The sequence below is a fragment of the Cetorhinus maximus genome, chromosome 5, assembly GCF_964194155.1.
Source record: "Cetorhinus maximus chromosome 5, sCetMax3.hap1.1, whole genome shotgun sequence".
In the NCBI taxonomy this organism is placed as follows: Eukaryota; Metazoa; Chordata; class Chondrichthyes; order Lamniformes; family Cetorhinidae; genus Cetorhinus; species Cetorhinus maximus.
In genome coordinates this window covers 141,199,537-141,213,781 of record NC_135883.1, presented here as the reverse complement: position 1 = coordinate 141,213,781, position 14,245 = coordinate 141,199,537, and the positions used below count along the sequence as shown (strand labels likewise).

Sequence of the window (14,245 nt, the reverse complement as noted above, 5' to 3'; positions counted from 1 at the left end):
TGTATCCTCACTGGCTACGGGTGAGGTCTCAGAGGATTGGAGAATGGCCAGTGTTGTTCCATTGTTTAAGAAGGGTAGCAGGGATAATCCAGGAAATTACAGGCCGGTGAGCCTTACGTCGGTGGTAGGGAAATTATTGGAGAAGATTCTTCGTGACAGGATTTACTACCATTTGGAAGCAAATGGGTGTATTAATGAGAGGCAGCATGGTTTTGTGAAGGGGAGGTCGTGTCTCACTAACTTGATCGAGTTTTTCGAGGAAGTGACAAAGATGATCGGCGGTGGAAGGGCAGTGGATGTTATATAAATGGATTTCAGTAAGGCCTTTGACAAGGTCCCTCTTGGCAGACTGGTACAGAAGGTAAAGTCGCACGGGATCAGAGGTGAGCTGGCAAGATGGTTACAGAATTGGCTTGGTCATAGAAGACAGAGGGTAGCAGTGGAAGGGTGCTTTTCTGAATGGAGAGCTGTGACTAGTGGAGTTCCACAGGGATCAGTGCTGGGACCTTTGCTGTTTGTAGTATACATAAATGATTTGGAGGAAAATGTAACTGGGCTAATTAGTAAGTTTGCAGATGACACTAAGGTTGGAGGAGTTGCAGATAGTGAAGAGGATTGTCAAAGGATACAACGGGATATAGATCGGTTGGAGACTTGGGCGGAGAAATGGCAGATGAAGTTTAATCCGGACAAATGCGAGGTAATGCATTTTGGAAGGTCTAATACAGGCAGGAATTATACAGTAAATGGCAGAACCCTTAAGTGCATCGACGGGCAGAGGGATCTGGGTGTACAGGTCCACAGGTCACTGAAAGTGGCAACGCAGGTGGATAAGGTAGTCAGGAAGGCATATGGCATGCTTGCCTTCATTGGCAGGGGTATTGAGTATAAAAGCTGGGAAGTCATGCTGCAGCTGTATAGAACCTTGGTTAGGCCACACTTGGAATATTGTGTGCAATTCTGGTTGCCACATTACCAGAAGGATATGGAGGCATTGGAGAGGGTGCAGAGGAGGTTTACCAGGATGCTGCCTGGTCTGGAGCTATGAGGAGAGGTTGGAGAAACTCGGATTGTTCTCACTAGAGCGACGGAGATTGAGGGGCGACTTGATAGAAGTTTACAAAATTATGAGTGGCATGGACAGAGTAGATAGTCAGAAGCTTTTTCCCAGGGTGGAAGAGTCAATTACTAGGGGACATAGATTTAAGGTGAGAGGAGAAAACTTTAGAGGAGATGTGCGGGGCAAGTTTTTTTCGCAGAGGGTAGTGAGTGTCTGGAATTCGCTGCCAGAGGAGGTGGTGGAAGCAGGTACGATAGCGGTGTTTAAGAGGCAGCTTGACAAATACATGAATAGGATGGGAATAAAGGGATACGGACCCCGGAAGTGCAAAATGTTTTATTTGACAGGCAATATGATCGGCGCAGGCTTGGAGGGCCGAAGGACCTGTTCCTATGCTGTACTTTTCTTTGTTCTTTGTTCCCTTCTAGTGATGTCATACTGCTATACCTGAAAGGCATATTACAACAATGTTAGCAATGACAGAGAGCCTGAGCATGGAGTCTTTTTTAGGAGGTGAGTGATGATAGTGGTATTCAAATGGCAGGCAGACACTACCTGAGATGTCAGGTTGCATAAGTCCAGGAGGGTTAGCTGTATAGTCATCCATGTAGGGGAATAGGTTGAAGAGAGAAGGAGGTGGATCTACTGGATCAAATGAGTTGAAGAGAGATTGAAGGGGATAGGACAGAATCTGGAGAATGTGGTGGGCTCAGGGCTAGGGCAAAGGGACTGTTGGAAGTTTGCCTTGCTATGCAAGGAGAATGGGGGAATGCAACAGAGATATCTGAACCACTCATTACTACAGGGCCATTGTGGAAAAGCAAAGACTCTTTAAAAGACTCCACGCGCAAGCTCTTGCCACAGGCTGTACTCCATGGCAAGTATCCTCTTCACTTCGAGGGACTGCTACAGAGAGAGAAATTCTAGAGTTCCTGCACTACATTTCACCAGACTCCTCATAAAGCTTACTTCCTAGACCAAGGTTTTAGACTCCCCTCCTAGGATCATAGAATGGTTACAGCACAGAAGGAAGCCATTCGGCCTGTCATGTCCAAGCCAGCTCTCTGTAAGAGGAACTCCCCTGTCCTTTCCCCGAAGCACAGCATTTTTTTATTTCTTCCTTTTAATTCCTTTTTGAAAGCCACAATTGAATCTGCCTCCAACACACTCTCAGGCGGGGCATTCCAGACCCGAACCACTCATTGCATAAAAAAGATTTTCCTCATGTCACTGTTGGTTCTTTTGCCAATCATTTAAATCAGTGTTCTCTGATTCTGAGCCTTTCTGCTAATATGGTCAGTTTCTCTCCATCTATTCTATCTAAAGCCCTCATAATTTTGAAATAATTCTCCCTGAAACCATTCTCATTAATCTGTTCTGCATCCTCTCTAAAACCTTCAAATCTTTCCTAAACTGCGGTGCCCAAAATTGGACACAATACTCCATCTGAGGCCGAACCAGTGTTTTATAAAAGTTTATCATAACTTCCTTGTTTTTGTATTCTATGACTCTATTTATAAAGCCCAGGATCCTTTTTAAAGTTATTTTCTGAGCTTGCCTTGCCACCTTCAATGATTTGTGTACATATACTCACAGGTCTCTCTGCTCCTGCATTTCCTTTAGAATTCCACCCTTGTGTCTCCTTGTTCTTCCTGCCAAAATGTATGACTTCATACTTCTCTCAATTAAAATTAATCTGCCATATATCCACCCATTCTCTATGTCCTCTTGAAGTCTCTCATTATCATCCTCACTGTTCACAATACTTCCAAGTTTTGTGTCATCTGCAAATTTTGAAATTGTCCTGTACACCCAAGTCTAGGGGGAAAATTTTCTCCATGTCAGGCGGGCCGGTCGGGAGCGGGCGTGGGTGGAGCCGACCCGCCATCCCCAATCGGCTCCGCGAAGCCATTTTACATGGGTGGGTCAATTAAGGCCCGCCCAGCGTGATGCAGAGCCGGTAGCAGCGCTACTTGTGCGGGTGGGGGGGGGGGAGAGCTGGAGCCTGTGCTCTTTTGCGCATGTGCGCGAAAGAGCACAGAAATCTCCCTGAGGCACGGAGGTGCCTCAGGGAGATTAAGAACGTATTGAAATCTTTGAATAAAGAAAGACAAAATTTATTTAGAAATGTCATTGTTACATGAGCTGGGACATGTTTGTCAATTTAGCTAAATTAATTTATTGATTTTATTAAACCTTCAGGAAACCTCATCCTGCACGTGAAGGCCGCTTGGGCTCTTCGCCTGCCCACCAACCTTAAGGTTGGATGGGCAGCCCTGTTAATTATCTAAATCAGTTTCCTAATGGCCTTAATAGGTCTTTGACAGCTCAGTGGACACGCAGCCGCCTCTGGCGCGTGCTTGCTGAACGAAAGACCTAAATGACACGCGATGATGTCGGGATGCATGCCCGATGTCATCGCATGTCATTTTGCACGTTGGCGCCCCCGCATGCCGACGTCAAAATTCTGGCCTAGGTCATTTATATAATTCAAAGAAAGTAGTGGTCCTAATACTGACTTCTGGGGAACCCCACTGTACACCTTCCTCCAGTCCAATAAACAACTATTCACCACCACTATTTCCTGTTACTGAGCTAGCTTCGTATCCTTGCTGCCACTGTCCCTTTTGTTTCATGGGTTTCAACTTTGCTGACAAGCCAGTTATGTGGCACTTTATCAAACAACTTTTAGAAGTCTATGTATACTCATTACCCTCATCGACCCTTTCTGTTACCTCATCAAAAAAACTCGATCAAGTTAGTTAAACACGATTTTCTTTTTTTTAATTCTTTCACAGGATGTGGTCGCCCTTATACTGATTGTCTTTCTTTGCCTGCACACCCTTAAGCTGCAGGATGACCACATCCAGAAACATGCTATTCACGCAGCTCTCAGCCTCCTAGATGTGCAGTAACACAGGTTCCTGCTCAAGCTCCAAACCCGGAGCTCGAGTTGCTCCTGCTGATAAGACATCCTGAAATGTCCTTTGGCCCAATGGTGATTTTGTCTGATAATTCCTCTGTGAAGTTGCTTAGAACACTTTTCTATGTAAATGGCACTATATAAATGTAAGTTGCTGATGTTACAATTGCCATAATTTTCCATTTGCATTTAAGTCACACATGAAGATGACATGATCATTATACTATGACTATAGTCTCACCTGCATTCGATCAGTTAAAAGAAAAGTGTCACTGATACATGATGATTGCTTTACAGTACATAATATTCAAAGTTGCATATGTGTTATAATCATCTCTACAGATTTCCTGTTCATCTTTAAAGATTTAAAGAAATACCTTTACAGCTGTTTTTCTAAAGGCATATCTTTGTATAAATCTATGGAGTAAAACGCCTGATGAGCACATCCTGATGCATGAACATTATACTATTTAAAAAATATTGCTATGTACAGTGATGTGTTTTATTTGTACAAGCAGAAAACTTAATGACATCAATATTTATTATCTCAAATTGATGTTCCATAGGGTGCAGCTTTATCAATAATTAAAGCATTGACAGCCGTAGGTTGGCTGAAGCCAAAATATCCCTTCTTAAGTGTGAAGAAATCTGCACTTCTCTACATTTCTTATCATCTGAAAGGTAACAAATTGTATTAGATATCATTGGAAACTCTGCATAGTTCAAGGGTATACATTCCTGCCCAGTTTATTAATTTGTTTACATTATCTATTTTTTGAGGGTTGCCATGTTACTAATGTAAGAAATGTTGTTTAAATTATTCATTATAAATTTGAGAGTTTCGTAGCAGCATTCTGGTAAATCATATATCTTGAATGTGAAAGTAAAACTGATACCTGATCCCAATTTATACAAGGTAAAAGCAAAATACTGCGGATGCTGGAAATCTGAAACAAAAACAAAAATTGCTGGAAAAACTCAGCAGGTCTGACAGCATCTGTGGAGAGAAAGACAGAGTTAACGTTTCGAGTCCATATGACTCTTCTGCTGAGTTTTTCCAGCAATTTTTGTTTTTGTCCCAATTTATACAAGTCTTGTCAACAAAGCTATAAGGAATCATTCTTCACCAATGGAACACATAGTGATACAAACTTTTTTTAAAAGGAGCAATGTCAATAGTACCTGTAGCTGAGGGATATTGCAGTCAACCACAATTACACCAATAAATGTTCTAATGCTAGCACAGCTTCAGAGCTTAAGAAAATATTTTATTTCCAATAATCCATTTTAAAATAATATCTCCTTTGGCTAAACTTAAACTCAAATCAGAAATACCTTTACAGCTGTTTTTGCAAGGTTGTAGTTCTTTCTGATATTTGTAAGCAACTTTTTTGGTGACTTAACACACTGCTGCACTTGACATCAACCATGCAAAAGCTAAAATTATTTTGTAACATGCAACAGGTTGTCAGCCAATCTTTAATTCAGGAGCCAACTTGTGAAAGTGGCGTATAAGTGATTCAGAGCAAACCTTTATAGAATGGGTCTGTTTCCATAGGTAAGCATTGCCTAAAATGTTCTTCTATCACACAAGTCACAAATATTTTCTGTAGGTGAGTGTTCAACATTCTTCAGTCTTAACTCCAGGACTGCTCCAATTATATTTTCTATAATGGTTCAACATTACAATTTTAAACCAGATATGTTATGTAAAAATCAAGTGAAAATACTTAGTGTTGATTTATAAGACAAAAAATAATTTTAAATATAATTGTTTATGTTCCAGCATACAATCCAAAAAGCTATGACTATGTGAAAAGGAAATACAAAAAGAAGCTGGAGCAGTATGAAGAACACTGTGAACTTATCCGTTACCTTGGATCAAAGATGACCAAAAAGTACAGAGAACCCAAAGATAGACCTATTGACTTTGATCACAAATTACAAACTTTTCTAGCACTAAAACATCTGGACCCTACATTAACTAGTGTTCCTTAGGGAGATTGAGTCTTTGTTGAGCATGTCACCATTTTTCAAATTGAACCATGAGTCAGTAAACCTCTGCCTTTGAGTTCTATATTCTTCAATTTCTGTTCATTCTTCAATAAGGGGCAGATGCTATACTGTTAATTATAGATTTTTATATCATATTTTAGAATTGTCTTCAATGTTGCTTTATGTTTATTGTCTCTATGGCATGAGTTTTTACCGATCAGCAAAAGTAGACCACCATCCTGAAACCATGTACTCTATCAGTACCATTATCTCATTAGCCCTTAGGTGGTGTATAAGAACAGGCAAGTGATGCTTATTTCCCCCCACCGACTTGATTATTCTCGTTAAGTACCTACTCCCTGCCTGTGATAATCCAGCTCAGATTTCTTTGCAGAGAATCACAGCCGTGAAACTTCCTTATCACTAAAAGATTAATATGTTGATACACCAATTTGTTTCATATTGCACCACCCTAGTGTACAATACTTTTGTACTTGTTCTATTCTTACTTCTAAAGATTTTCAGATTTTATTGCTTTATTCTGATTTAACATTTTGTTAAAAATCATAAGTTGCATTTAGAAGTAAGAATGAGTATTCACTTGAACTAGTATATCTACTATGGCTTGTGTGCAGATAATAAAAACTAATTCAATGCATATGCGTTACTACAAAGAAAATAATATAAGCATTGGTATTTTCTGTAGGAAGTTAAATAAGTGCACATACATAAGATTTTACATGTCATGGACTGCAGAAAGCCAAAGTGGAGAGGCCTGTCTCAGAGTTCTTAATTATCTTGACTGCTGAGTTCAAAAGCCTGGACCCAGGTTTACAGGAACAGAAGGTTGGTAATTCCTTGAGACCTAAATATGACATAGCATCAACTCACATGTCCTCTAACTGATTCGATGGAACCAGTAACATTTCTCAGCTGGAAAACTCACACTTGTGACATTCTAATGAGTTAGAAATCCAAGCGGGTTACATGTCATTGTTACAAATCAAAATGATTGAAAGTTCCTGTTCAGGGTGTTTATCAGGCTTAGTATAACTCAAGCAGTCATGCTACCATCCTTTTGATTTTTCCACACAACTGTAAAAACAAACACAGCTTCCATCATCCAGATATTAAGAACACGCTCTGCTATCTAATAAGCAGCTAAACCATCAGGAAATTTTCTGTTTTCCTGTACAGAATTGAAACCTGATAAAAAATGTTCTTGGGAAGTGAGCAACATTGCCAATGTTACATTTATTACCGTTTCTACTTGGTTGGAGAAGGTGAAGTAGGTTTCCTCTAAAATTCCTAGGCCAGAATTTTCTCGTTGGCGTGGCGGGGGTGGGCCCCACACGCCGACGTGTAAAATGAAGCACGGTGATGTATGACATGCGGTGACGTCGGGTGAGTGTCCCGACATCACCGCGTGCCATCACAATATTTAGGTGGGCGGGCGCGTGATTTTCTCTGATGCACGTCTGCCATTAATTAATCACCCACTTAAGGCCCTTGAGGCAGCAATTGTCTGTTATTTTTTGGGGCCCGTGCGATCTTCAGGACGTCACACAGGCGCAACGGGCAAGTGGGTAGGCCACATTTGTATAAACCTCATCCGCAGGTGGGATAAGAGGGGCGAGCTGTATTTGTCAGACATTTAACTGTGAAAGTTACTGATACTTACCTGTGTCAGCAGGAATATTTCAAAACTCTTCACAGCTGCTTGGACAGGAGTAACTGCCTTCAGGTCAGGACTCTAGAGTAAAGATCATTTCTGGGGCCTGCAGGTTTCAGGAAGCCTTCCCTTAGTCTGGGAATGGGAGTTGTGCTATCCAGTGGTGGCACCTCCTCTGAGGAGGAAGGAAGGGCCAGAAGGGGGAGGAAGCCAGGAGTCCATATTCAGCCTGCAGGGGAGCCTCTTTTGGGAGGAGAAGCGCAGGCACAAGGGGCGCTGGGCCAACAGGAAATCCAAGGTGGAAGGGGCCGCAGAAGACGTCAATATCCTGCTGCCAGGGTTTACAGGCGGCGAAGCAGCTACCTCAGTATGCCTAAGGTACAGTGCCAAAGGAGGCTTTGTCTCTCAAGGGAGACAGTCACCTCCATCTGTCAGATGATAGGCCCTGAGATCTGCGCCAACTGCGTGGGTGGGCACCCCATGCCAGTGGCGCTGAAGGTCATGGATGCCCTCAACTTCTATGCCTCCGGATCTTTCTAGGGGTGGGTGGGTGTTCTTTGCAGAGTCTCCCAGTCAGCTGTCCACACTTATGTCAAGCAGGTGACAGATACTCTGTTCAGGTGTGCATTGACTTTCATCGACTACCGCTGGGACGAGGCCAGCCAGCCAGAGCGAGCCAGAGGCTTTGCAGTGATTGCTGGCTTCCCCCGTGTCCAGGGTGCAATCGACTGCACACATGTGGCCGTCAAGGTGCCAGTGGGTGAGCCGGGGTGCCTTTGTCAACAGGAAGGGATTCCACTCCTTGAATGTGCAGATAGTGTGTGATCACAAGATGCAGATTCTGCAAGTCTGTGCAAGGTACCCAGGCAGCTCCCCCAACGCTTACATGCTCAGACACTCCTAGGTGCCAAGACTCTTCAGTGCTCCAGCCTGGCTGGATGGATGGCTGCTGGGTGACAAGGGCTATCCCCTCAAAAGGTGGCTCATGACGCCTGTCTGCCATCCAAGAACAGAGGCTGAGCAGCGGTTCAACAGGAGCCATGCCTCCACAAGGGCTGTAGTGGAGAGAAACATTGGTCCTCTCAAGATGTGCTTCCGATGCCTGGACCGTTCAGGGGGCGCACTCTAATACCCCCCAGATCATGTGTCGGTGATAGTGGTTGCATGCTGTGCTCTCCACGATCTTGCATTGGAAAGGGGTGACACAATGGACGAAGAAAATGTAGACGCTCTGGCTGCACATGATGAGTCCAGCAGTGAGTCCGAGGATGAGCACACACAGGAGAATGCTGAGGGGGTAGATGCTGACCCGGGCATGCTCCAGGGAAGCGGGGACACCCAGGAGGCTTTAATCCAACAAGCCTTCAGCTAGTACACCACAGATGGACCTCCAAACACAACAACATTATTAATGTTAATAGGAACATTAACTAAGGGCCTTGTCAATAAAGTTCAATGTCACACAACTCACTCATGACATATGGGTAACCGTCCACCTGCAGCAGAAAGGAGTCACCCTGAGCCATGCTCTCATATGAAAATTTAATGATTTAACAAAATGAAGTTCAGAAAAAAATAATTACCAATGTGTTACACATCACACCAAGTGGTCATGAACTAATAGCGGGGCAACATAAAAGCACCAGTGAGAAACCCATGGTGTACCTAAGGTGCCTTAAGTTTACGCTTAAGGGTGCTATGTCTAGGTGCTCCCCCCTCGCTGGCACTGGCATCTGAGACCGTCTGCTCACTCTGCCGTCCTGTTGGCCTCGATGACCTTGACGGCCGTCCTCTGGCCCCACCTGGGAGGGAGCGGCCAGTGCATGGCTGGCATCTCCCCAGGCGCCGCAGCCTCATCGGATGCCATGGCCACTGGCAGAAGGGCGGAGGAGCTGCTGACCTCATCCGGAGTGCCCTGAGAGGAGCCCACATTGACGACAGGCAGCTGCTGCGCTGACGTGAGGTCACTTCAGACCTCCCTTCTAACCATTGATGGATGGGCACCAAGCTGGGATACTTGGTGCCCAATCCATCTCCCACACTGGCACAAACCAGCTGAGATCAATGCTGCTGTGAGGGCTTCCAGGTCTGTGCACAAACCCAGGAAGCCCTGATTGCTGTTCTGGAGGAGCCGCTCCATGAGAGTCGCCATTCTATCTATGGAGGAAGCATGGCACTCGACCGTGAGGCTCATTGCATTGCTGATGCTCCGTGTGGACTCCTCCAGCATGGAGACCATGCCACGCATAGCCTCATGTATCTCCGCCAGATCCTCCTGCATACCCTGCTGCACTTCTAGCATTTGCTGCCTCATGGACAACTCCAGAGGCACATCATCAGCCGCCAACCAAGCATATGCCTGTTCCCCTGCAGTTCTCCGACTGCTGGTGCCATGGGCATTCTCTGTCTCTGCCCACACCTCAAGCGAGTGTGAAGTGCCCTCACCAATGTGCCCTGGGACACTAGCCGATGATCTAATTCCCACCGAAGTGCTAGTATCTGCACTGGTGCCTGCCTGGCAGAGATAGTGTGACACTGGGGAGTCAAAGTGTTCAGGACCCTCAGGTGTGAGAGGCGGCCCTCCTCCTCCTCCTCCTGCTCCTCCTCCCGCCCTGCTCCGGTAATGCTGAAAGGAAGAAAAAAAACATTTGATTAGTTAAAGTGGAGACAATGCCAATGTGCATGCCTGTCCCCCGGATCATTATGTGCTCATCCTTCCATAATCAATGGTCAACCCATGTTGCAAACTTCAATCACTAAGCATTCAGCAGTGCCATGGCTGCTAGGACACACATGGTGACCTCAGTGCTCAGCAAACATACCTCCACGTGGCACCCCATGATCACCGCCACCAGTGGACCTGGGCGCATGACGCTTCTCCAGATCCATGGCCTCTTGCTTGAATCTATTCATGATGGCCAACTGGCCCTGGCCTCCACCAGTCCGCACCCACTCTGCGGCATTGTGTGCAGTCTTCTCCTGAAAAGGAGAGAAGAGCATTGATTAGTCCACCCTGTACCTGGATTTGCATCACATCCCTGCCACCCAACCAGAGTGGGATATTGCAGGACTCCAATGCTACATCACCCCGCAGCTGCCGCACACTCTCACAAAGAAGCCAGGGCTGACCCCCTGGCCTTGCCCAAATGCTGCCTCCATCATATTTGGCACCACATGGTCTAACCTTGCAAAGCAAGGAGGCACAAGCACGTGGAACGCAAAGGGTAGCAGATGGATTGGTGCCCCGCCACCTGGAAGCTCCCCTCCCAGCATGTTAACACCTTGACATGCTTCGCAGTTCCAGCACTATGCCTAGGTGCAGATCTTTGTGATTGCTCCCGAAACTATACTCTGGGTGTCAGTGTCACACGTGCTGCGGGTGCAGAACCCATCTCAGCAGTACCCTCTCAGGGTGAACTAGGCATGAGCAATATCTGCCGGCCCACCTAGTGAGGGAAACATGCCATTAAGAATTCAATGCCGTAACTGCACTCAGAGTAGTTGGGGTTGGGGGGAGTGGGGGGCACCTTGTGAGGAAAGGCTGCCAACATGGTACTCACTCTTCCCGAGCACAGGAGGCTTGTGGCACTGGACCCATGTGCGTTACACCACGGCATGGGAGCTGAATATCTCAGCCAACTCCTCCCAGGCACGTTTGGTCAGGTGGGGGGCCTCCACCTCCCGTCCCTCAGAACCAGGACCTCCTGCCGTGCTGCCACCTCCTCCAGGGGGGCAGCAAGGCGCTCATTTGAAAACCGAGAGGCACAATGCCCCGCTGCCCTACCCTCCGGCCTGGCCTGCTCTCCAGCAGCCCTCTGGTGAGCCCTTCTCCTTGCCATTGTGATCAGCCTTTCCAAGGCTGCCAGCGCTTCATTTAAGCAGGCCGCCGGGTTGCTATTGGACCCAGTGGTCATTGCACTTTCGCTGCCGCCCACCCACTCCCGCTATCCTCGGGAGTCGTGCATTACGCTGGGCCGGCCTTAATTAGCCAGCCCACGTGAAATGGTGGCACGGATCCGATCACAGGCGGCAATCGGGTCTGCACCCGCCTGAACCCACTCCCGACCGGCCCACCCGACATGGGGAAAATTCTCCTCCTAGTCTTTGTTGTGATAATGCTCCCACCAAAGGTTTTAGATAGTTGATTCCACAATTTTCACCCATTGACATTGAAGGAATGACAGATATAAATCTGTCAAAATGATGTATGACTTGGAAAATCAAGCAAAGTAGTTTGCCCTGGATGGTATAAAGTGTTTTGAGTGTCATACTTTCCCCTGTCAGATGATTTTTGTAAATGGTGGCTATGCTTTATGGGGTCAGGAGGTCAGCCACTGACTGCTGGGTACTCACCCTCAGCCATGTTCTTGTTACTATTGTTACTATTGATCCAACAAACTGAAGGTGCAGAAAATTTGGATTTATTTTAAAGTGCCAGCCAGGACCAGCAGCTAGGGCGCCAAAGCTTACACAGACAATCACAGCCTTACATGAAAGCTAAAAACTTGTACAAAGGGCTCAGCTGTAAATTTGCAATTAGGAAATGGGAGACACAAACAAACAAAGACACAGGATAACTCAGTCAATAAATGGGGAAGGCCATTTCACACCGCCTGATGGCCTCAAACCACATCCAGTCAGCCCCCGTAAATCTTTTGTATAGAACAAACATACATTCTTTGCTGTCTGCAAAAGGACAATGCCCAGTCTCTGCACTGCAATTACTGTACAAGAACACAATTATCAGCACACCAGGGGTCATTGTCTAACTAATACCATTAAGTTGTAACTGATAGTAAAAAATATATAAACTGTGCTCATTTGAACCTCGGTGGAGAAGTGCCTGGACTGCCCAGTGTTTGTTCCCCGCATGCGTAATAAAGGGACCACTTGAATATTGCATCTGGGCTCCGAGTGTTGAAATTTTATACCAGAGTATTCCTCGGACCTTTCAATTGGCGTAGTCGGCAGGACACAAAGGACGCAGGACACCGATGGGGAACCAGGACGAGTCACAGTGTAAGTATATTTTTATTAAAAACTAAATCCAACTCCGTCCCGACCCAGGAAGTGTCAGGTGCCCCACGTATCTGAAACCTAGGCTCCAGGTAATAGTTCAAGGGGTGGTAATGGTGGGGTAGAAACACTTGTATTATAGATTGTTATAATTACATCTGGTTTTAATCGCAAGTAATGAGTTCGGTCAGAAGGGACCCAGGCAAGAACCATACCGCTGATGACAACTATACCCCGACCATATTACCCAGAGATGGCCAGTAGTGACAAACTCGAGTGGAGACCAGAAGGATCCCTGACATGGCATTTAGCTGACAAAAATAAGAAATTGATAGGCAAAATGATAAAGAACAATTGGAACCCATTTGACTTACCCGCTAATCAGAGAAAATGGTGGGATAATCAGAAAAAAGACAAAGATGATAAAGCATGGATCCTAATGTTAAGACAACATGTAGAGTTAAGTAAAAAAGTAAATAGAATGTTGGCCAACAAATCCCAAAATGAAGAGCTAGTACAGGCAAAAAATCTCGTGTCAGTTTTGCCAGCTTTGACACAGCCACCAGTAGCTCAACAATACACAGATAATGTAGATTGGAACGGGCTGGCGGAACAGACAGCAGGATATGAGGAACAACGGGAAGCGGGTTGGGAATCACCACCCCCATATCCCGTGGCCCCAACTGAAATAAAGTATGTGCCCCCAGTGCCCGGACAACCAGGCAGACCAGCTCAAGCAGCCGTGCCGGAACAAAATGGGCTGTAGGCCCAGGCGCCAATACAGAGACAGCTATAAGGGGTTCCCGGCGCAACTAAGAACCACATATGTGTCCCTGTCACCTAGCGACACCATGAAGCTATTGGAAAAATTACCCCAGCTAAAACCTAGACACGGAAATGAGACGTTTTGGCAAAAATTGCAGGAAATACAGCAATGCCACGGTCTCCATAACAGGGTTCACGGGTTAGTCTGGATGAAACTACCTGAGGTGTATTGGGGACAGCTGCAGCAAGGGTATCAGGACAGAACCTGGTGTAATGATATTGCTGCAGACCAGGCACAGCAGCAAGCTGATTTCCGAGCCTTTTGAGCAGAAATAGCACAAGTCTTAGGGCAAGCTCCAGTTAATTGGAATATAGTGACTGGAGTAAAACAAGAAAAGGGCGAGGGTGCCCATAAATATGGCAATCGGAAGTTTGAGGCATATTGTAACTATTGGGTTTAGGTGCCGTGCCGAACCGAGACGATGTACAGTTTATGCAATTGTACAAGGATGGCCTTAGCCTGGCCCATCAGGCAATCCTAGACACTGGGCTAGTAGATAAGAACACATATGATGAGCTAGAAAGATGGGCCACCGGAGTAGATAACCACATAGGGAAAACTAAGATAAAGGTGTCGGCAGTGAAGGTTACAGACCCCACTGAGACAGTGGCCACCGCAACAGCCGTCCCTAAACTCGAGGTGTGCTTTAATTGTAAAAACCCAGGGCATAAGCAAAATCAGTGCAAAACTCCAAGGCGAGACAACTGCCGGCACTGCCGCAATTGCCAAAGGCTAGGACACACAGGAAGAGAC

General features: G+C 45.8%; 1 protein-coding gene across 1 annotated transcript in view; it reads left to right on the top strand.

Moving 5' to 3' along the window:
• ak9 (adenylate kinase 9) overlaps window positions 1-6,647 on the top strand; it is a 359,309-nt gene extending 352,662 nt beyond the window's left edge. Inside the window, exons 38-39 of the mRNA XM_078542572.1 lie at window positions 4,550-4,664; window positions 5,770-6,647. Coding sequence (XP_078398698.1) covers window positions 4,550-4,664; window positions 5,770-5,981 — 327 coding nt within the window. The 3' untranslated portion in view covers window positions 5,982-6,647. The remainder of the gene's footprint in view (window positions 1-4,549; window positions 4,665-5,769) is intronic.
• Window positions 6,648-14,245: the final 7,598 nt, after the last annotated feature.